Consider the following 25,475-nt stretch of genomic DNA (forward strand, 5'->3'; position numbering starts at 1 on the left):
TGATATTCTTTAAGCTACTGCTTAAGTTTATATCAAAATATATCAGAACACAAGTTCTTGTTTTTATATTTCAAAAGCAGTATGAGAGCAAAACTTAAAAGCATATAAAACATGATTTCCAAACAATCATGTTTGGAAATCATGTTGAACCCTATTTCCGAGTATTTCTGAAACAGATCTGTTAAAACAGCAAATAAGTGTCTTGAGTACCTACTATATGTTTGACAGTATGCCAAGAGCTGTGAGAAATATGAAAAAGGTCTTTTCTTCCAGGTGACACAATCAAGTTAGCAGGTAAGACTAACATGAGCTAATAGTAAATATCACAAGATAGATCACAATTGTTAAGATGTGTGGTAGAGACTAAAGTACTGTAAACACTCATGAAGGGAGATAAGCAAAGGCTAGAACAATCACAGAAGTTTTCAGAGAAGAGATGAGCATTTAATTTGGATATGCCAGGTAGAGGCAACTACATGGTCAAAAAGTGAAAGGTGCTGGGGAAGGAGAGGCAGTTGAAAAAGTAAACATGGAGTTTCTGGTTTCTAGAAAACTATAGGTGGATAAGAGATTCATTAGGGGTCTGAAGGTTTTTGAAACAGGAAGAGACAATAGCCTTCTTTTGGCTCTGGAAGGGAACTGACATGGGGTAGAGGGTCTCCTTGAATGCCGGCATTATTCTTGGAAGCTGCCCAGCCCCTAAGGAGATGAGGCCCAGAAGTCAGCCTAAAACAGCGGAGGAAGAAGCCAAGTTTCACTCAATGGCTGAGCGAGCCTAAACTACCAGCCCATGAACGTGCTTTGAGGGAAATGAATAGGACTAATAGAAATCAGTCAACGAGAAAGTAGAATTTCCCAGCACCCATAGCACTTAGACCCCTAGAAGGAGTAACTACAGATCAAAGTGGGCTGACCCAAAGCCTACCAGAGACATTTTAGAGCTAGACAAGGAAATAGTTTCCTTATGCAGAGACACAGCGCCAAAGCTCCTATAGCAGTGAAGCTCAAAGAAGCACAGAGCAGGAGAGGTAACCTGGGCAAATGTCTACAGAGAGGACTAGAAAGCTAGCTGGGGCAGAAGCTGAGACCCCACTGGGCCTAGAACCAGCTACTGTAATTTAGGGATCTAGAGCACCTGCTAGATGTGTACAATCCAATATGGTAGTCACTATGCATATATGGATATTTAAATTAATTAAACTTAGTGTGGCACTAGGCCCATGTCAAGTGCTCAATAACCACACATAGCTCATGGCTGTATAACGAAGGCTGCAGATATACAACATTTCAATCAGTGCTAAAGTCTGAAGGATTGGAGTCTGCATGATTAGTAGTTGGGATCAGCCAGGCCAACTCTGGTTTGGCATTAGCTATCATGCTAATGGAAATAATAAGGAACCATGTTCACTCCTTTCTACTCCTACTCATCCTTCAAGCTGCAGCTTAATTCTCAATTGTGAGGAGGCCTCCTCTGGGCTCCAATAGTGCTTTGTTCTTACACTGTTTCCATTTATTGTACTGTATTTAAATTGTCTCTCTCTCCCCATAGGGTCTACACATTATACATTTTTTGATACAGAAGAAGGAGGAGAACAAGAACGAGAAGAATAATAAAAAGAACAAGGGTGGGTGGGGGAGGTGGTTCAAGAGAGCAGCCAAGAAGGTCCTGAATTCACCTCCTCCCATGGACACAGCAAATCTACAGCTATTTAAGGAACAATTCCCTATAAAAAAAAAAATACCTGAAAACTAGCCAAACAGCTCCTCCACAGCAAAGGACAAGAGGTCCACACTGAGATGGGTAAAAGAGGCAGAGACACAGTCTCACCGAAAACCCCACCCCTGGTGTGGAGACCCACAATCGGAAGGGATCTCAAAGATACAGAGCTTTTCCCTGAGGAGCAAGAATTTGTGCCCTACATCAGTCATCCCAACACTTGGGACTTGCACTGGTGAGATGAGCCCCCAAAACATCTGGCTTTGAAAACCAACAGGGCTGACGTCCAGAAAAACCAAAGGGCTGTAAGGAATGGAGATTCCACTCTTAAAGGTCCTGCATGCAGACTCACCCACCTGGCAATCCAGCACAAAACCCACAGTTTGAAAAGCGCCTAGACCATATGTGAATGTGATACATTTGTTAATTTTAAAGCATCTGCCAGCAAGGGAGAAATCTGTTAGGACTCTCTCCAGGAATGGAAGCACTGGCAGGTACCATTTTTGCTTTCTGCCCCATCTATTTTGTTAGCACCAGCACTAGCAGTCACCATTTTTGCAGTCGCTTTCTAACCTGCTAGCACCAGTGTTAGAAATTAAAGGAGAAATTTACAAATACCTGGAGAGGGCTTCCCTGGTGGCAAAGTGGTTGGGAGTCCGCCTGCCAATGCAGGGGACATGGGTTCAAGCCCTGGTCCAGAAGGGTCTCACATGCCGCGGAGCGGCTGGGCCCGTGAGCCATGGCCGCTGAGCCTGCACGTCCGGAGCCTGTGCTCCGCAACGGGAGAGGCTGCAACAGTGAGAGGCCCGCGTAACGCAAAAATAAATAAATAAAAAATAAATAAATAAAAATACCTGGAGACAAGTGAAAATGGAAATACAACATACCAAAATCTATGCAATGCAACAAAAGCAGTTCTAAGATGGAAGTTTATAGCAATACAGGCCTACCTCAAGAAATAAGAAAAATCTCAAATAAACAACCTAAATTTTACACCTAAGGGAACTAAAGAAAGAAGAGTAAACAAAGCCCAAAGTTACTAAAAGGAAGGAAATAATAAAGAACAGAGCAGAAATAAATGAAATAGAGACTAAAAGACAAACAGAAAAGATTGATGAAACAAGGAGATGGTTCTTTGAAAAGATAAACAAAATAGACAAAACTTTAGCTAGACTCACTAAGAGAAACAGAGAGAAGGCTGAAATAAATAAAATCAGAAATAAAAGAGGAGAAATTACAATTATACCAAAAGAGACTACTATGAACTATTATACACCAACAAATTGAATAACCTGGAAGTAATGGATAAATTCCTAGAAACATACAATCTTCTAAGACTGAATCATCAAGAAATAGAAAATCTGAATAGACTAATTACTAGTGAGGAGATTAAAACAGTAATCAAAAAACTCCCAACAAAGAAAAGTCCAGGACCAGATGGCTTCACTGGTAAAGTGTACCAAATATTCAAAAAAGATTTAATACCTATCCTTCTCAAACTCTTCCAAAAAACTGAAGAGGAGGGAATGCTCCCAAACTCACTTCACAAGGCCAACATTACCCTGATACCAAAATCACACAAAGACATCACACATAAAAAAGAAAATTACAGACCAATATCACTGATGAACATAGGTACAAAAATCTTCAACAAAATATTAGCAAACTGAACTCAAGAATACGTTAAAAGGATCATACACCCTGATCAAGTGGAATTTATTCCAGGGATGCAAGGATGGTTCAACAACCACAAATCAATCAATGTGATATGTCACATTAACAAAAAGAAGGATTAAAATCATATGATTATCTCAATAGATGCATAAAAAGCATCTGACAAAATTCAACATCATTTGTGATAAAAACTCTCAACAAGTGGATATAAAAAGAATGTACCTTAACATAATAAAGGCCATATATTACATGCTTACAGGTAACATCATACTCAGTGACGAAATCATGAAAGTTTTTCCCTTAAAATCAGGACCAAAACAATGATGTTCACTCTCACCACTTTTAGTCAAAATAATATTATAAGTCCTAGCCAGAGTATTTAGGCAAGAAAAAAAAAAGAGGCATCCAAATTGAAAAGGAAGAAGTAAAACTGTCACTATTTGCAGATGACATAATACTATGTATAGAAAACCCTAAAGACACCAACAAAAAACTGTTAGAACTAATAAATAAATTTAGTAAAGTTGCAGGGTACAAAATCAATATGCAAACATGTTGCACTTTTATACACTAACAATGAACTATCAGAAAGAGAAAGAAAAAAAATCCCATTAACAATGGCATCGAAAAGAATAAAATATCTATGAACAAATGTAACCAAGGAGATGAAAGACCTATACACTGAAAACTGTAAGACACTGATGAAAGTAACTGAAGAAGACAAAAATAAATGGAAAGATATTCCATGCTTATGAATTGGAAGAATTAATACTGTTAAAATGTCCATATTACCCAAAAAAATCTGCAGATTCAATGCAATCCCTACCAAATTCCAAAGGCATTTCTCACAGAAATAGAACAAACAATCCTAAAATTTGTATGGAATCACAAAAGATCCTGAATAGCCAAAGCACTCTTGAAAAAGAAGAACAAAGCTTAAAGCATCATACACTCTGATTTCAGACTATACTACAGAGCTGTAAAATCAAAACAGTATGATATTGGCATAAAAACAGACCCATAGATCAATGGCACAGAGTAAAGAGCCTAAAAATAACACACATATATGGTCCATTAATTTGTGATAAAGGAAGCAAGAACACAAAATGGGGAAAGGCTAGTCTCTTCAAAAATGGTGCTGGGAAAACTGGACATCCACACACAAAAGAATGAAACTGGACCACTATCTTACACCATACACAAAAATTAACTCAAAATCGATTAAAGTCTTGACTGTAAGATTAAAAATAAAATAAAATAGGAATAAAAATAAAAATCTGAGAAGAAAACATGGGTGGTAAGCTCCTTGACATCACTCTTCGTGAAATTTTGGGGATCTGACTCCAAAGGCAGTAGAAGCAAACCTAAACAAATAGGATTACACCAACTAGAAAGCTTCTGCACAGTGAAGGAAAACATCAACAAAATAAAAAGGAAACTTTCTGACGGGAGAAGATATTCCTAAATCATACCTGATAAAAGGTTAATATGCAAAATATATAAAGAACTCAGACAACCCAATAACCACCACAACAAAAAAAATCCAATTTAAAAATAGGCAAATAGCATCTTTGGGATCCTCTATGTATAGTATCATGTCAACTGAAAACAATGACAGCTTTACTTCTTCTTTTCCGATTTGCATTTCTTTTATTTCCTTTTCTTCTCTGATTGCTGTGGCTAAAACTTCCAAAACTATGTTGAATAAGAGTGGTGAGAGTGGGCAACCTTGTCTTGTTCCTGACCTTAGTGGAAATGCTTTCAGCTTTTCACCATTGAGGACAATGTTGGCTGTGGGTTTGTCATATATGGACTTTATTATGTTGAGGAAAGTTCCCTCTATGCCTATTTTCCGCAGGGCTTTCCCAAAGATGCTACCAGAAAACTACTAGAGCTCATCAATGAATTTGGTAAAGTAGCAGGATACAAAATTAATGCACAGAAATCTCCGGCATTCCTATACACTAATGATGAAAAATCTGAAAGTGAAATCAAGAAAACACTCCCATTTACCATTGCAACGAAAAGAATAAAATATCTAGGAATAAACCTACCTAAGGAGACAAAAGACCTGTATGCAGAAAATTATAAGACACTGATGAAAGACATTAAAGATGATACAAATAGATGGAGAGATATACCATGTTCTTGGATTGAAAGAATCAACATTGTGAAATGACTCTACTACCCAAAGCAATCTACAGATTCAATGCAATCCCTATCAAACTACCACTGGCATTTTTCACAGAACCAGAACAAAAAAATTCACAATTTGTATGGAAACACAAAAGACCCCAAATAGCCAAAGCAATCTTGAGAACGAAAAATGGAGCTGGAGGAATCAGGCTCCCTGACTTCATACTATACTACAAAGCTACAGTAATCAAGACAGTATGGGACTGGCACAAAAACAGAAAGATAGATCAATGGAACAGGATAGAAAGCCCAGAGATAAACCCACGCACATATGGTCACCTTATCTTTGATAAAGGAGGCAGGAATGTACAGTGGAGAAAGGACAGCCTCTTCAGTAAGTGGTGCTGGGAAAACTGGACAGGTATATGTGAAAGCATGAGATTAGATCACTCCCTAACACCATACACAAAAATAAGCTCAAAATGGATTAAAGACCTAAATGTAAGGCCAGAAACTATCAAACTCTTAGAGGAAAACATAGGCAGGACACTCTATGACATAAATCACAGCAAGATCCTTTTTGACCCACCTCCTAGAGAAATGGAAATAAAAACAAAAATAAACAAATGGGACCTAATGAAACTTCAAAGCTTTTGCACAGCAAAGGAAACCATGAACAAGACGAAAAGACAACCTCAGAATGGGAGAAAATATTTGCAAATGAAGCAACTGACAAAGGATTAATCTCCAAAATGTACAAGCAGCTCATGCAGCTCAATAACAAAAAAACAAACAACCCAATCCAAAAATGGGCAGAAGACCTAAATAGACATTTCTCCAAAGAAGATATACAGATTGCCAACAAACACGTGAAAGAATGCTCAACATCATTAATCATTAGAGAAATGCAAATCAAAACTACAATGAGATAGCATGTCACACCAGTCAGAATGGCCATGATCAAAAAATCTAGAAACAATAAATGCTGGAGAGGGTGTGGAGAAAAGGGAACACTCTTGAACTGTTGGGGGGAATGTAAATTGATATAGCCACTATGGAGAACAGTATGAAGGTTCCTTAAAAAACTACAAATAGAACTACCATATGACCCAGAAATCCCACTACTGGGCATATACCCTGAGAAAACCATAATTCAAAAACAGTCATGTACCAAAATGTTCATTGCAGCTCTATTTACAATAGCCAGGACATGGAAGCAACCTAAATGTCCATCATCAGATGAATGGATAAAGAAGATGTGGCACATATATACAATGGAATATTACTCAGCCATAAAAAGAAATGAAATTGAGTTATTTGTAGTGAGGTGGATGGACCTAGAGGCTGTCATACAGAATGAAGTAAGTCAGAAAGAGAAAAACAAATACCGTATGCTAACACATATATATGGAATCTAAGGGAAAAAAAAAAGGGTCATGAAGAACCTAGGGGTAAGACGGGAATAAAGACACAGACCTACTAGAGAATGGACTTGAGGATATGGGGAGGGGGAAGGATAAGCTGTGACAAAGTGAGAGAGTGGCATGGACATATATACACTACCAAACGTAAACTAGCTAGCTAGTGGGAAGCAGCTGCATGGCACAGGGAGATCAGCTCAGTGCTTTGTGACCACCTAGAGGGGTGGGATAAGGAGGGTGGGGGAGGGAGGGAGACGCAAGAGGGAAGAGATATAGGAACATATGTATATATATAACTGATTCACTTTGTTATAAAGCAGACACTAACACACCACTGTAAAGTAATTATACTCCAATAAAGATGTTAAAAATAAATAAAACAAAATAAAAATAGGCAGAGAATTTGAATAGACATTTTTCCAAAGAAGACGTACAGATAACTAAAAGGCACATGAAACAATGTTCAATATCACTAATCATTAGGGAAGTTCAAACCAAAACACCAGTGAGATATCACCTCATACCTGCAGAATGGCTATTATCAAAAGGATAAGAAATAGCAAGTGCTGGCCAGGATATGAAGAAAAGAGAACCCTCATGCACTGTTGGTGGAAATGTAAATTGGTACAGCCACTGTGGAAAACAGCATGGAGCTTCCTCAAAAAATTAAAAATAGGGCATCCCTGGTGGCACAGTGGTTGAGAGTCTGCCTGCCAATGCAGGGGACATGGGTTTGTGCCCCAGTCCAGGAAGATCCCACATGCCGCGGAGCGGCTAGGCCCATGAGCCATGGCCACTGAGCCTGCGCGTCCAGAGCCTGTGCTCTGCAACGGGAGAGGCCACAACAGTGAGAGGCCCACATACCGCAAAAAAAAAAAAAAAGAAAAAATTAAAAATAGAACTACCATATAAGCCAGCAATTCCACTTCTGGGTATTTATCTGAAGAAAATGAAAACACTAATTCAAAAAGATAAAGGCACCCCTAGGTTCACTGCAGCATATTTATAATAACCAGCATATGGAAACAATTTAAGGGTCTATCAATGGTTGAATGGATAAAGGAAATGTTTTTATATATATGTTTATATATATATATATAAAATATAAATATTTTATATTTATATGTACATAATGGAATACTACTCAGCCATAAAAAAGAATGAAATGGACATTGAGGGTATTACATTAAGTGAAATAAGGCAGATAGAGAAAGACAAATACCATATGATTTCACTTACCTGTGAGATCTAACAAACAAATGAACAAACAAAACAAAACACATAGATACAGGGAACAGATTGATGGTTGCCAGAATAGGGGGAGGTGGGCAAAAATGGGTGAAGGGGATCAAGAGGTACAAACCTCCAGTTATAAAATAAATAAGTCTTATAGTTTTCAGAGCACAGGTCTTTTGTCTCCTTAGGTGTGGTTATTCCTAGGTATTTTATTCTTTTTGATGTGATGGTAAATGGGGTTGTTTCTTGAATTTCTCTTTCTGATGTTTTGTTGTTAGTGTATAGAAATACAACAGATTTCTGTGTATTAATTTTGTAACCTGCAACTTTACCAAATTCGTTGATGAGCTCTAGTAGTTTTCTGGTAGCATCTTTAGGATTTTCTATGTATAGTAACATGTCATCTGCAAACAGTGACAGTTTAACTTCTTTTCCCATTTGGATTCCTTTTATTTCTTTTTATTCTCTGATTGCTATAGCTAGGACTTCCAAAACTATGTTGAATAAAAGTGACAAGAGTGAACATCCTTGTCTTGTTCCTGATCTTAGAGGAAATGTTTTTAGCTTTTCACCATTGAGTATGATGTTAGCTGTAGGTCTGTCATATATGGCCTTTATTATGTTGAGGTATGTTCCCTCTATGCCCACTTTCTGGACAGTTTTTATCATAAATGGGTGTTGAATTTTGTCAAAAGCTTTTTCTGCAAATATTGAGATGATCATATTACCTCACACCAGTCAGAATGGCTATCATCAAAAAATCCACAAACAGTACATGCTGGAGAGTGTGTGGAGAGAAGGGAACCGTCCTATACTGTTGGTGGGAATGTAAACTGGTGCAGCCACTATGGAGAACAGTATAGAGGTTCCTTAAAAAACTAAAAATAGAGCTACCATATGATTCTGCAATCCCACTCCTGGGCATACACCCAGAGAAAAACATGGTTTGAAAGAATACATGCACCCCAATGTTCATTGCAGCACTGTTTACAATAGCCAAGACATGGAAGCAACCTAAATGTCCATCGACAAAAGAATGGATAAAGAAGATGTGGACATATATACAATGGAATATTACTCAGCCATTAAAAAGAATGAAATAATGCCATTTGCAGTAACATGGGTGGACTTATAGATTGTCATACTGAGTGAAGTAAGTCAGATAGAGAAAGAGAAATATCATATGACTGCTTCTCTGCAAAATCTAAAAAATGATACAAATGAACTTATATACAAATCAGAAGCAGACTCACAGACTTAGAGAATGAACTTATGGTTACCAGAGGGGAAGGGTAGGAGGGAGAGATATTTAGGGAGCTTGGGATTGACATGTACACACCACTATATTTAAAATGGATAACCAACAAGGACCTACTGTATAGCAGAGGGAACTCTGCTCAATATCCTGTAACAAACTAAATGCAAAAAGAATTTGAAAAAGAATAGACACATGTATATGTATAACTGAATCACTTTGTTGTACACCTGAAACTAATACAACATTGTTAATCAACTGTACTCCAATATAAAATTAAAAGTTTCTTTAAAAAATGAGAAAAATAAATAAAATTAAAAAGTCATGGGGATATTATATACAGCATGGTGACTATAATCAGTAATATTGTATTGCAGATTTGAAAGTTGCTAATAAAGTAAATCTTGAAAGTTCTCATCACAGAAAAAAATTTTTGTAACTTTGTATGGTAACAGATGGTATAACTAGACTTATTGTGGCGGTCATTTTGCAATGTATACAAAAGTTGAATCATTATGTTGTACACCTAAAACTAGTATAATGTTGTATGTCAATTGCACTTCAATTTAAAAAGAAATCTATCACAGGAAACTGAAAAAAAAAAACCAACAAACAAACACAAGAAGAATCTTCCTTGAGCTCCTATTATGTTGTAGGCAGTTTAAATACATGATCTCATTTAGGTACTATTATTATCTCCATTTTGTAAATGACAAAACTGATATTTAATGTGGTTAAATAATTTACCCAAAGTCATACAGCTGACAAGCAGCAGAGCTAGGAACATGGATTCTTAGTAATCTGTTATATCGCTCCTCACCCATCCTGAAACATTGTATCAAAGTCCTTGTAAAAACATGTACAGTTCAACTGAATCTTACTGTTAGAAATATTACAGGAAATGTCAAAGTAACCAGATACTCAAATTTAATGGGAGACATACATGTTGGTCAAAAATGACACCAAGCTTGGGAAGTGCTATAACTGATGTAAACATGGGCAAATGGAGGGCTCACTGCAGGTGTGGGGAGGACCATTTGGATAAGAAAACAGCATATGCAAAGACATGGAGGCACAGAAGAGTGTGCTGAAGGGTAATGCATAGGTTAGGAGCACAGCAGAGATACTTTTTAGCTATTCCAACTTTAAACCAGCATTTATTCTTTTTTTTTTTTAGTTTTCTCATTTGTTCTATTTTTTATTTTCTTTTTTTTAACATCTTTATTCGAGTATAATTGCTTTACAATGTTGTATTAGTTTCTGCTGTATAACAAAGTGAATCAGCTATACATATACAGATATCCCCATATCCCCTCCCTCTTGCATCTTCCTCCCACACTCCCTACCCCACCCCTCTAGATGGTCACAAAGCACTGAGCTGATCTCCCTGTGCTATGCAGCTGCTTCGCTCTAGCTATCTGCTTTACATTTGGTAGTGTGTATATGTCACTGTTACTCCCTCACTTTGCCCCAGCTTACCCTTCCCCCTCCCCATGTCCTCAAGTCCATTCTCTATGTCTGCGTCTTTATTCCTGTCCTGCCCCTAAAACCAGCATTTATTCTTTTTATTGGAAATGTTTGTGTTTGCAGATAATTTTCTGCTATATTACCCTGTTTTGTGGAATGCTAAGGAATGAAATACCTCTTTGAACTTAAAGTTTGGTAATATCAAGCCTTGATGATCATATACCAAAAAATAGAACTTCCATGAACAAGAATCACTAACTTACCAGGTGACAAAGGCGTAAATTGCTCCAATGATGATAATGGCTATTGCATAATGCCAACAAAAGCATATGGTGAGAAACATAATGTTGTCATGATCCACTGAATCCCATGCAGGACCTCCACTGGGGGGATAAAGGACAAACCCAATCTGTAATTTAAAACAAAGAACACACATTAAAAAATACCAGCCATATTCCCAAAGATGGTACATTTCAAAATGTTTCATTTCAAGATTAATGGTAACAGATAACTCCCATTACCTGAGATGCTACAGATAAGATATCTGCTGCCTGTTTTAGTAATATAGACAGTATCTACTCGATCATATTTTTGGAAAAAATGTTAAGGATATTTACAGATCAATTTTCAAAATATGAATAGGAATCATCTCTGGGGATTGGTGGACTTCCAGATGATGTGTTAGGTTTCTAAGCTGTGCAGTTTAACTCCGTTATTTCAAAATCAGAGTTTAAAAAAAAGGTTTTAAAATAAAGCCCATGGGTAACATTATGTTCAATGATAAAGACTGAAAGCTTGTCTCCTAAGATCAGGAACAAGACAAGGGTGTCTTATTTTACAAATTCCATTCAACGTTGTACTAGAAATTCTAGCCAGAGCAATTAGCTAAGAAAAACAGACAAAGAGCATCCAGATTGCAAAGGAAGAAGTAAAACTATATTCACAAATGACATGATCTTATATATACAGAAAATTCTGAAGAATCTACAAAAAAACTATTAGAGCTAATAAATTAATTTAGCATACTTGCAGGATACAAAATCAACACATAAAACATGCAATGAACAATCAAAAAAATTAAGGTAGGAAAACAATTCCACTTACAATAGCATTGAAAAGAATGAAATACTTAGGAATAAATTTAATCAAGGAGGTTCAAGACTTGTACCTTGCAAACTACAAAACATTGTTGAAAGTGATCAAAGAAGATCTAAATAACTGGAAGTATATCTCATGTTCATGAACTGGAGCAGTTAATATTGTTAAGATGGCAATAAAAAAACAGAACATGAATCTGATCAAACCTCTAGATCTAACAAGATCGGGCATGTTGAAAAGTGTTAAATGTGATGGTTAATTTCACATGTCAACTTGACTGGGTCATATGACGTACAGATACTTGGTTAAACATGATTTTGGGCTGTGTTTGTGAGGGTATTTCCAGATGAGATTAGCACTTGAATCTGTAAAAATCTAAGTAAAGCAGATCCTCCTCCACAGTGCGTGTGGGCATCATACAATCCATTGAGGGCTGAAGAGAGCAAAAAGCAGAGGGAGGGAGAATTGGCTCTGCCTCACCACTGAGCTGGAACTTTGGTCTTCTCCTGCCTCAAACTAGAACTTGTACCCTCAGCTCTCCGCTTTCAAGACTGGACCTACAGCACCAGCTTTCCTGGGTCTGTAGAATGCAGGTGGCAGATCATGGGACTTCTCAGCCTCCACAATTATGGGAACCAATTCCTCAAAAAAAATCTCTCTCTCTCTTTCCTCTCTCTATAGATATAGATATATTACAGATATAGATACAATTATATATTATATAAAATATATATAGTATATATTTGGTTCTGTTTCTCTGGAGAACCCTGACCAATACACTGGATGATAAATTGATAAATATCACTACTTTTGTATATATTTAAGATTTACCATAATAAAAGTTTTTAAAAATTCCTTTTTCATAGGCCCGTTAAAAAAAAAAGAGAGAGAGAGAGATGGCAATAACACCCAAAGCAATCTACAGATTCAGTATGATCCCTATCAAAATCCCAGTAGTCTTTTTTGCAGAAATAGAAAGCTGATACTAAAATTTATATGGAATTACAAGGGACCCAGAATAGTCCAAACAACCTTGAAAAAGAAAAGCAAAGTTGTAAGACTTACACTTACTGATTTCAAAACTTACTACAAAAACTACAGCAATCAAAACATTGTGGTACTAACATAATGGTAGACATACAGATCAATTGAATAGAATTGAGAGTCCAGAAATAAGCCCATACACCTGTAGTAAATTGGTTTTTGAAAAGAGTGCCAAGGCCATTCAATGGGGAAACAAAAGTCTCTTCAACAAATGGTACTGGGGAAACTGGATATACACATGCAAAAAAAAAAAAAAAAAAAGAATTTGGACTCCTACATTACACCACATTCAAAAATTAATGCAAAATGGATCAAAAACCTAAACATGAGAACTAAAATCCTAACTCTTAGACGAAAACTAAGGAAAAACCTTCATGACCTGGGATTTAGTGCTGATTTTGTATACATGACACCAAAAACACATCAAAATTAAAAACTTTGGTGGGGCTTCCCTGGTGGCACAGTGGTTAAGAATCCGCCTGCCAATGCAGGGGACACGGGTTCGAGCCCTGGTCCAGTAAGATCGCACATGCCACGAAGGAACTAAGCCCGTGTGCCATAACTACTGAGCCTGCGCTGTAGAGCCTGCATGCGACAACTACTGAGCCCGTATGGCATAACTACTGAAGCCCCTGTGCCTAGAGCCCGTGCTCCACAACAAGAGAAGCCACCGCAATGAGAAGTCCACACACCACAACGAAGAGTAGCCCCTGCTCACCGCAACTACAGAAAGCCCGTGCGCAGCAACGAAGACCTGACACAGCCAAAAATAAAGAAAGAAAAACAAAGCTCAGAGGTTTCCGGGAAGATGGCGGAAGAGTAAGGCGTGGAGATCACCTTTCTCCCCACAGATACTCCAGAAATACATCTACACGTGGAACAACTCCTACAGAACACCCACTGAACGCTGGCAGAAGACCTCAGACCTCCCAAAAGACAAGAAATCCCCCACGTACCTGGGTAGGGCAAAAGAAAAAAGAAGAAACAGAGACATAAGAATAGGGACGGGACCTGCACCAGAGGGAGGGAGCTGTGAAGGAGTAACGGTTTCCACACACTAGGAAGCCCCTTCGCGGGCGGAGACAGCGGGTGGCGGAGGGGGAAAGCTTCAGAGCCGCGGAGGAGAGCACAGCAACAGGGGTGCGGGGGGCAAAGCGGAGAGATTCCCGCACAGAGGATCAGGGCCGAACGGCACTCACCAGCCCGAGAGGCTTGTCTGCTCACCCGCCAGGGCGGGCGGGGCTGGGAGCTGAGGCCTGGGCTTCGGTTGGAGCGCTGGGAAAGGACTGAGGTTGGCAGTGGGAACACAGACTGAAGGGGGTTAGTGCGCCACGGCTGGTCGGGAGGGAGTCCGGGGAAAAGTCTGGACCTGCCGAAGAGGCAAGAGACTTTTTCTTCCCTCTTTGTTTCCTGGTGCGCAAGGAGAGGGGATTAAGAACCCTGCTTAACGGAGCTCCAGAGACGGGCGCAAGCCGCGGCTAAAAGCACGGACCCCAGAGAAGCTAAGGCTGCTGCTGCTGCCTCCACCAAGAAGCCTGTGTGCGAGCACAGGTCACTATCCACACCCCCCCTTCCGGGGAGCCTGTGCAGCCCACCACTGCCAGGGCCCCAGGATCCAGGGACAACTTCCCCAGGATAACCCACGGCGTGACTCAGGCTGGTGCGACGTCATGCTGGCCTCTACCGCCGCAGGCTTGCCCCACATTCCGTGCCCCTCGATCCCCCCCCCCCCACCCCGGCCTGAGTGAGCCACAGTCCCGGAAGCAGCGGCTCCTTTAACCCCGTCCTGTCTGAGCAAAAAACAGACGCCATCCAGCTACGTACACGCAGAGGCGAGGCCAAATCCAAAGCTGAGGGCCTGGGAGCTGTGAGAACACAGAAGAGAAAGGGAAATCTCTCCCAGCGGCCTCAGAAACAGTGGATTAAATCTCCACAATCAACTTGATATACCCTGCATCTGTGGAATACCTGAATAGACAACGAATCATCCCAAATTCAGGAGGGGACTTTGAGAGCAAGATTTATTACTTTTTCCCCTTTTCCTCTTTTTGTGAGTGTGTATGTGTATGCTTCTGTGTGAGATTTTGTCTGTATAGCTTTGCTTCCACCATTTGTCCTAGGGTTCTATCAGTCCTTTTTTTTTTTAATCTTTTTTTCTTAATAATTATTTTTTTATTTTAATAACGTTATTATATTTTAACATACTGTATTTTATTTTACTTTACCTTCTTTCTTTCTTTTTTTCCTTCCTTCCCTTCCTCCCTCCCTCCCTCCCTCATTTTTCTTTCTTTTTTTCTACTTCTACTAATTCTTTCTTTCTAATTTTTCTCCATTTTATTCTGAGCTGTGTGGATGAAAGGCTCTTGGTGCTGCAGCCAGGAGTCAGTGCTGTGCCTCTGAGGTGGGAGAGCCAACTTCAGGACACTGGTCCACAGGAGACCTCCCAGCTGCACATAATATCAAATGGTGAAAATCTCCCAGAGATCTCCATCTCAACACCAGCACCTAGCTTCACTCAACTACCAGCAAGCTACAATGCTGAACACCCTATGCCAAACAACTAGCAAGACAGGAAAACAACCCCACCCATTAGCAGAGAGGCTGCCTAAAATCATAATAAGTCCACAGACACCCCAAAACACACCACCAGGCGTGAACCTGCCCATCAGAAAGACAAGATCCAGCCTCACCCACCAGAACACAGGCACTAGTCCCCTCCACCAGGAAGCCTACACAACCATCTGAACCACCTTAGCCACTGGGGACAGACAGCAAAAACAATGGGAACTATGAAACTGCAGCCTGCAAAATGGAGATCCCAGACACAGTAAGTTAAGCAAGAGAGAAGACAGAAAAACACACAGCAGATGAAGGAGCAAGATAAAAACCCACCAGACCTAACAAATGAAGAGGAAATAGGCAGTCTACCTGAAAAAGAATTCAGAATAATGATAGTAAAGATGATCCAAAATCTTGGAACTAGAATAGACAAAATGCAAGAAACATTTAACAAGGACCTAGAAGAACTAAAGATGAAACAAACAATGATGAACAACACAATAAATGAAATTAAAAATACTCTAGATGGGATCAATAGCAGAATAACTGAGACAGAAGAACAGATAAGTGACCTGGAAGATAAAATAGTGGAAATAACTACTGCAGAGCAGAATAAAGAAAAAATAATGAAAAGAACTGAGGACAGTCTCAGAGACCTCTGGGACAACAATAAACACACCAACATTCGAATTATAGGGGTTTCAGAAGAAGAAGAGAAAAAGAAAGGGACTGAGAAAATATTTGAAGGATTATAGTTGGAAACTTCCCTAATATGGGAAAGGAAATAGTTAATGAAGTCCAGGAAGCACAGAGAGTCCCATACAGGATAAATCCAAGGAGAAATACCCCAAGACACATATTATTCAAACTTTCAAAAATTAAATACAAAGAAAACATATTAAAAACAGCAAGGGAAAAACAACAAATAACACATAAGGGAATCCCCATAAGGTTAACAGCTGATCTTTCAGCAGAAACTCTGCAAGCCAGAAGGGACTGGCAGGACATACTTAAAGTGATGAAGGAGAAAAACCTGCAACAAATATTACTCTACCCAGCAAGGATCTCATTCAGATTTGATGGAGAAATTAAAACCTTTACAGACAAGCAAAAGCTGAGAGAGTTCAGCACTACCAAAACAGCTTTACAACAACTGCTAAAGGAACTTCTCTAGGCAAGCAACACAAGAGAAGGAAAAGACCTACAATAACGAACCCAAAACAATGAAGAAAATGGGAATAGGAACATACATATCGATAATTACCTTAAATGTAAATGGACTAAATGCTCCCACCAAAAGGCACAGATTGGCTGAATGGATACAAAAACAAGACCCATATATATGCTGCCTACAAGAGACCCACTTCAGACCTAGAGACAAATACAGACTGAAAGTAAGGGGATGGAAAAAGATATTTCATGCAAATGTAAACGAAAAGAAGCTGGAGTAACAATTCTCATATCAGACAAAATAGACTTTAAAATAAAGACTACTAGAAGAGACAAAGAAGGACACTACATAAAGATCAAGAGATCAATCCAAGAAGAAGATATAAAAATTGTAAATATTTATGCATCACATAGGAACACCTCAGTGCATAAGGCAAATACTAACAGCCATAAAAGGGGAAATCGACAGTAACACATTCATAGTAGGGGACGCTAACACCCCACTTTCACCAATGGACAGATCATCCAAAATGAAAATAAATAAGGAAACACAAGCTTTAAATGATGCATTACACAAGATGGACTTAATTGATATTATAGGACATTCCATCGAAATACAACAGAATACACATTTTCTCAAGTGCTCATGGAACATTCTCCAGGATAGATCATATCTTGGGTCACAAATCAAGCCTTGGTAAATTTAAGAAAATTGAAATTGTATAAAGTATCTTTTCTGACCACAACGCTATGAGACTAGATATCAATTACAGTAAAATATCTGTAAAAAAATACAAACACATGGAGGCTAAACAATACACTACTTAATAATGAACTGATCACTGAAGAAATCTAAAAGGAAATTAAAAAATACCTAGAAACAAATGACAATGGAGACACAACAACACAAAATCTATGGGATGCAGCAAAGCAGTTCTAAGAGGGAAGTTTATAGCAATACAATCCTACCTTAAGAAATAGGAAACACCTCGAATAAACAACCTAACCTTGCACCTAAAGCAATTAGAGAAAGAAGAACAAAAAAACCCCAAAGTTAGCAGAGGAAAGAAATCATAAAAAATCAGATCAGAAATAAATGAAAAAGAAATGAAGGAAACGATAGCAAAGATCAATAAAACTAAAAGCTGGTTCTTTGAGAAGATAAGCAAAATAGATAAACCACTAGCCAGACTCATCAAGAAAAAAAGGGAGAAGACTCAAATCAATAGAATTAGAAATGAAAAAGGAGAAGTAACAACTGACACTGCAGAATACAAAAGATCATGAGAAATTACTACAAGCAACTCTATGCCAATAAAATGGACAACCTGGAAGAAATGGACACATTCTTAGAAATGCACCACCTGCCAAGACTGAATCAGGAAGAAATAGAAAATTTGAACAGACCAATCACAAGCACCGAAATTGAAACTGTGATTAAAAATCTTTCAACAAACAAAAGCCCAGGACCAGATGGCTTCACAGGCAAATTCTATCAAACATTTAGAGAAGAGCTAACACCTATCCTTCTCAAACTCTTCCAAAATATAGCAGAGGGGGGAACAGTCCCAAACTCATTCTACGAGGCCACCATCACCCTGATACCAAAACCAGACAAGGATGTCACAAAGAAAGAAAACTACAGGCCAATATCACTGATGAACATAGATGCAAAAATCCTCAACAAAGTACTAGCAAACAGAATCCAACAGCACATTAAAAGGATCATACACCATGATCAAGTGGGGTTTATTCCAGGAATGCAAGGATTCTTCGATATATGCAAACCAAAAATGTGATACATCATATTAAAACACTGAAGGAGAAAAACCATATGATCATCTCAACAGATGCAGAGAAAGCTTTTGACAAAACTCAACACCCATTTATGATAAAAAAACCCTGCAGAAAGTAGGCACAGAGGGAACTTTCCTCAACATAATGAAGGCCATATATGACAAACCCACAGCCAACATCGTCCTCAATGGTGAAAAACTGAAAGCATTTCCACTAAGATCAGGAACAAGACAAGGCTGCCCATTCTCACCACTCTTATTCAACATAGTTTTGGAAGTTTTAGCCACAGCAATCAGAGAAGAAAAGGAAATAAAAGGAATCCAAATCGGAAAAGAAGAAGTAAAGCTGTCACTGTTTGCAGATGATGTGATACTATACATAGAGAATCCTAAAGATGCTACCAGAAAACTACTAGAGCTAATCAATGAATTTGGTAAAGTAGCAGGATACAAAATTAATACACAGAAATCTCTGGCATTCCTATACACCAATGATGAAAAATCTGAAAGTGAAATCAAGAAAACACTCCCATTTACCATTGCAATGAAAAGAATAAAATATCTAGGAATAAACCTACCTAAGGAGACAAAAGACCTGTATGCAGAAAATTATAAGACACTGATGAAAGAAATTAAAGATGATACAAATAGATGGAGAGATATACCATGTTCTTGGATTGGAAGAATCAACATTGTGAAATGACTCTACTACCCAAAGCAATCTACAGATTCAATGCAATCCCTATCAAACTACCACCGGTATTTTGTATAGAACTAGGACAAAAACTTTCACAATTTGTATGGAAACACAAAAGACCCCAAATAGCCAAAGCAATCTTGAGAACGAAAAAAGGAGCTGGAGGAATCAGGCTCCCTGACTTCAGACTATACTACAAAGCTACAGTATTCAAGACAGTATGGTACTGGCACAAAAACAGAAAGATAGATCAATGGAACAGGATAGAAAGCCCAGAGATAAACCCACACACATATAGTCACCTTATTTTTGATAAAGGAGGCAGGAATGTACAGTGGAGAAAGGACAGCCTCTTCAATAAGTGGTGCTGGGAAAACTGGACAGGTATATGTGAAAGCATGAGATTAGATCACTCCCTAACACCATACACAAAAATAAGCTCAAAATGGATTAAAGACCTAAATGTAAGGCCAGAAACTATCAAACTCTTAGAGGAAAACATAGGCAGAACACTCTATGACATAAATCACAGCAAGATCCTTTTTGACCCAGCTCCTAGAGAAATTTTTAAAACAAAAATTTAAAAATAGGACCTAATGAAACTTCAAAGCTTTTGCACAGCAAAAGAAACCATAAAAAAGACCAAAAGACAACCCTCAGAATGGGGGAAAATATTTCCAAATGAAGCAACTGACAAAGGATTAATCTCCAAAATTTACAAGCAGCTCATGCAGCTCAATAACAAAAACACATACAACCCAATCCAAAAATGGGCAGAAGACCTAAATGGACATTTCTCCAAAGATATACAGACTGCCAACAAATACATGAAGGAATGTTCAACATCATTAATCATTAGAGAAATGCAAATAAAAACTACAATGAGATATCATCTCACACCAGTCAGAATGGCCATCATCAAAAAATCTAGAAACAATAAATGCTGGAGAGGATGTGGAGAAAAGGGAACACTCTTGAACTGTTGGGGGGAATGTAAATTGATACAGCCACTATGGAGAACAGTATGGAGGTTCCTTAAAAAGCTACAAATAGAACTACCATATGACCCAGCAATCCCACTACTGGGCATATACCCTGAGAAAAGCATAATTCAAAAAGAGTCATGCACCAAAATATTCATTGCAGCTCTATTTACAATAGCCCGGAGATGGAAACAACCTAAGTGTCCATCATCGGATGTATGGATATAGAAGATGTGGCACATATATACAATGGAATATTACTCAGCCATAAAAAGAAACAAAAGTGAGCTATTTGTAATGATGTGGATAGACCTAGAGTCTGTCATACAGAGTGAAGTAAGTCAGAAATAGAAAGACAAATACCGTATGCTAACACATATATATGGAATTTAAGAAAAAAATGTCATGAAGAACCTAGGGGTAAGACAGGAATAAAGACACAGACCTACTAGAGAATGGACTTGAGGATATGGGGAGGGTGAAGGGTAAGCTGTGACAAAGCGAGAGAGAGGCATGGACATATATACACTACCAAACGTAAGGTAGATAGCTAGTGGGAAGCAGCCGCATAGCATAGGGAGATCAGCTCGGTGCTTTGTGACCACCTGGAGGGGTGGGATAAGGAGGGTGGGAGGGAGGGGGATGCAAGAGGAAAGAGATATGGGAACATATGTATATGTATAACTGATTCACTTTGTTATAAAGCAGAAACTAACACACCATTTTAAAGCAATTATACTCCAATAAAGATGTAAAAAAATAATAAGAATAAGAAAAAAGAAAGCTCAGCTATTAAAAAAAAGCTTTTGTGCATCAAAGGACATGATCAGGAAAATGAAAAGACAATCACAGCATAGGAGAAAATCCTTGCAAATCATATATCTGGTAAGGAACTAATATCAAGAATATATAAAGAACTAAATCTCAACAAATGCTAAAAAAATTTTAATGGGCAAAGGAATAGAAGACTCATTTTCCAAAAGAAAGTGTACAAATGGTCGATAAGCTCAAGAAAAAATTATGAACATCATTAGTTATTAGAGAAATGCAAATCAAAACCACTATGAGATACCACTTCACACCTCCTAGGATGGTAATAATAATAATAAGTAACAAGTGTTGGTAAGGATATGGTGAAATTGGAATCGTAATACATTGCTGGTGAGAATGTAAAATGGTACAGCTATGTGGAAAACAATTTGACAGTGTCTCAAAAAGTTAAATACAGAATTATCACATGACTTGGCAATTTCATTCTAGGTACTATACATACCCAAAATAATTGAAAGCAAACAAAAACTTCTACACAAATGTTCATAGCAGCATTATTCACGAGAGCCAAAAGTTAAAAACAATCCAAATGTCCATCAGCTGATGATGAATTAGCACCATGTGGTATTATGGCAGTATATTATTCAGCCATAAAAAGTGACATATTAATATATAATACAACATGGATGAACCTTGAAAACATGTCAGAGAAAGAAACTAGACACAAAAGGTAACATATTGCATGATTCTGTTTACATGAAATAGCCAGAATAGGTAAATCCATAGCAACAGAAAGCAGAGTGGTAACCAGGGACTGGGAGGAGAGGAAAAGGAAATGACTGGTTAATGGATCCGTGGTTTCCTTTTGGGGTGATGAAAATGTTTTAGAACTAAATAGAGGTGATAGTTGCACAACACTGTGAATGTACTAAATGCTGCTGAATTATACACTTTAAAATGCATAAAATGAAAAAAAAATAAAATAAAATAAAATAAAATAAAATGCATAAAATGTTGCCAGAGAGGAGAGAGGTGGGGGGGGGATGAGAGAAATCAGTGAGGGAGATTAAGAGGTACAAGCTTCCAGTCACAAAATAAAAGAGTCACAGGTATGAAATGTACAGTGTTGGGAATAGTCAATAATTATGTAATAGCTTCGTATGGTGACAGATGGCAACTAGAGGATTGTGGTGATCATTTTGAAATGTATAGAAATATCAAATCACTATGTTGTGCATGAGGGACTAACAAATAAAATTTTTATTTTGCAATTATACTTCAAAAACAAACAAACAAATTCTTAGAAAAAGAGATCAGATTTGTGGTTACCAGAAGTGGAAGGTGGGAGGAAGAGATATTGGATAAAGGCACTCAAAAGGTACAAACTTCCAGTTATACAATAAATAAGTAATATAATGTACAATATGATCAGTAGAATTATCACTGCTGTATGTTATATATGAAAGAGTAAATTCTAAGATTTCTTATCACAGGAAAAAGAATTTTTTTTCTTTGTCTTTAATTTTGTTTCCACATGAGATGATGGATGTTCACTAAACTTATTTTGGTAATCATTTCATTAGGTAAGTGAAATCATTATGCTGTACACTGTAAATTTATACTGGGCTGTACATCAATTATTCCTTAATAAAACTGGAAAAGGAAGGGAGGGAGGGAGGTAGGAGGGAAGGAAGGAAGGAAGGAAGGTTAATTCTATGTTATATGAATTTTACTCCAATAAAAATTTAAGATACATAGATGATAGGTAGATAGATAGAGGAACAGATGTCAGGTTTCAAGATCCAAACGAAATAGAAAACCAAGATAATTACTTGGATAATTGTACAAATGTCTATCATATTAGCTAACTATGTGTCAGTTACAGTGCTTAGGAGGTTTCCTTACTATGGCCCTTCAATAATGTGGTCTTTTTTTTTTTTTTTTTTTTAAGGCTGCGTTGGGTCTTCATTGCTGCGTGCAGGCTTTCTCTAGTTGCGGTAAATGGGGGCTACTCTTCATTGAGGTGTGCCGGCTTCTCACTGCGGTGCCTTCTATCGTTGTGGAGCACGGGCTCTAGGCGCACAGGTTTCAGTAGTTGTGGCTCGTGGGCTCTAGCGCGCAGGCTCAGTAGTTGTGGCACAGGGGCTTAGTTGCTCCGTGGCATGTAGGATCATCCCGGACCAGGGCTCCAACCCGTGTCTCCTGCATTGGCAGGTGGATTCTTAACCACTGTGCCACCAGGGAAGTCCCCAATAATGTGCTATTATCCCAAGTTAATGTATTGTTATCCTCTTTAACCAGATGAGAAAATTAGGTGGTTTAGTGATTTGCTCCTGATCATACATCTAATAAATGAAATCTTACAGGGGAAAAAAAAGGATTTAGTTTATAATATTGAGTGAAACCATTTCTGTTTGAAATTTCAAGTAATGTGAATAAATCGGGGAAAGCTAAGATTTGTGCCTTAATCACGTGTTCCTGTTTCCCATTTTAAAGGATTCCCTTTAGTTGGAAGGAGAACTGCCATTTGTACCACTTGGTAGATGTACTGCCATGTGTCAGGCACTTTAACCACACTCATACACATAAACTTCACAGTAATTCTCATTCTCACAACAACCCCAGGAAGAAGGTATCATTATCCCCATATTACAGAGGGTAAAACTGGAACTCAGAGACTTCAGTAACTTCCCCAACATTTCAAAATGGCCAAATGACTAAGACAGGGTTCCAAACCATGACCGTCTGGCTGCAAAACTCTGTGTGTTCTTTCTTCTACCCCACACTCTCTTTCATCATTTAGCCTTTCGTGGAGCAGTATGAAGGACAGTGGCCTGGACAACAGGGTCCATGTGAGTCACCTCAGCAGTTCTGATACGGTTTGAACAATCAGTACTGAGATGGTAGTTGGTCCCATGAAGACATGGTACTGTCTTACCCTTAAAACACAGATTAGAGACTGGCAGACCCTGGTCCACATCTGCATCACAGACATTCTTTGCCTGGCCTGCACACTTTTTAAAATAATTTGAATTAGTTTTCAACATTTAAAAAATTAGGGAACTTCACACAAAAGTCTGCAGTCTCAGCTTATTTCTAAAAATAGAAATATTTCTATTTTTTTTTCCAAAGCATGAGCCACAACATGAGCTCTCCATCAATTTATCATTCAGGTTGGTAGTTGCCTGACCAAGAGGAGCAATCCAGAGGTCTTTATTTTTACTCTGGTGCTATGCATTTTATTTATTAACCAATGTCACATTCATAAAGTTTTCCAAAATATCATGAGTTGAAATTAGCAAGGTACTGTGTAATAACTCCTTCCTGCCCTCCTCTACATCCCAGGAGACAGAATCCCTTTGTTGTCTCTATTTTAGAGATAAGAAAACTAAGTAACGCACGAGCCTGCCCTTCCATCTCCAAACAGTTACAAAAGTATTTGCGTCATTGCTGCTGTGTCTCACCCACCAAGGGCTGGGGATTCTGCATTAGGACATGGTAACGTTCTAAAGGAATGAGGAGTTAACACCACTGGCAAAAGATAGATCAGTCATCAGATTAGAGATCTGAACCTACAGCATCCAGAAACTCCAGGAGAAAAATGCCACCCAGCTAGTTTGCCTGCTGTTTGGACATATCCGTGTTTTGCAATACCCCTTTATATACTGTTAGGAAAGCTCACTGTGGAGACCACAGTGACCAGAGCCCAGGTCTCTGAAGGCCCTGTAAGAAAGCAAGACTTGCTGGCTCCTCTGTGCTCACTGTTTGGAAATGACAAGAAGGAAACTGACAAGTTTCCTACAAGAAGTCATGTAGTCAATTCTCAGTTCAGGGGGCCCAGCCATTTTAGCGAGGGTGCCAGGACCATGAGAATCTGCCTCTCATGTCCTCCTCTCTCATCAATTCAGGGAGGATGACAGAGAAATTCTGGGTCAAGAAAGGGCCTTTTAGGAAGGTTGAGTTTAATGCACAATGGACTAGCTCTCCAGTTCCCACCTATCAGTGTCACCTATCTTCCTTCAATGCCGTCCACACCACCCATCTACCCGATTGGGGAGTGATTTGGTCCAGCTCCCAGAGGGAAGACTTAGCAGTTGTGGGCTAAATGGTGCCCTCTAAAAGGGCATGTTGAAACCCTAACCCCAGATACCTGTGAATGTGACCTCATTTGGAAATAAGTTATTTGTAGATGTCATCCAGATGAGATGAGGTCATATTGGATCAGAACTGGCCCTGCATCTAATGATGGGTGTCCTTACAAGAAGTCCATATGAAGACACAGGCACACAGAGACACACAGGTGTGACTATGGAGGCAGAGATTGGAGTCATGCTGCCAAGTCAAGGATTGCTGGCAACTGACTAGGAGGGTAGCATGGGACAAATTCTCCCTTTGGGCCCCCAAGACAGAATCAACCTGCTGCCACCTTGATTCTTAGTTCCATCTCCCAG

The 25,475-nt window shown here is 38.6% G+C and overlaps 1 protein-coding gene across 2 annotated transcripts in view; it reads right to left on the bottom strand.

Moving 5' to 3' along the window:
* TMEM45A (transmembrane protein 45A) overlaps positions 1 to 25,475 on the bottom strand; it is a 110,181-nt gene that overhangs the window by 11,261 nt on the left and 73,445 nt on the right. For both annotated transcript variants that reach the window (XM_079921230.1, XM_079921229.1), the window contains one exon: positions 11,170 to 11,315. In XM_079921230.1, the coding sequence (XP_079777356.1) occupies positions 11,170 to 11,315 (146 nt within the window). The remainder of the gene's footprint in view (positions 1 to 11,169; positions 11,316 to 25,475) is intronic.

This window comes from Stenella coeruleoalba (assembly GCF_951394435.1).
Source record: "Stenella coeruleoalba genome assembly, chromosome: 5".
Lineage (NCBI taxonomy): Eukaryota > Metazoa > Chordata > Mammalia > Artiodactyla > Delphinidae > Stenella > Stenella coeruleoalba.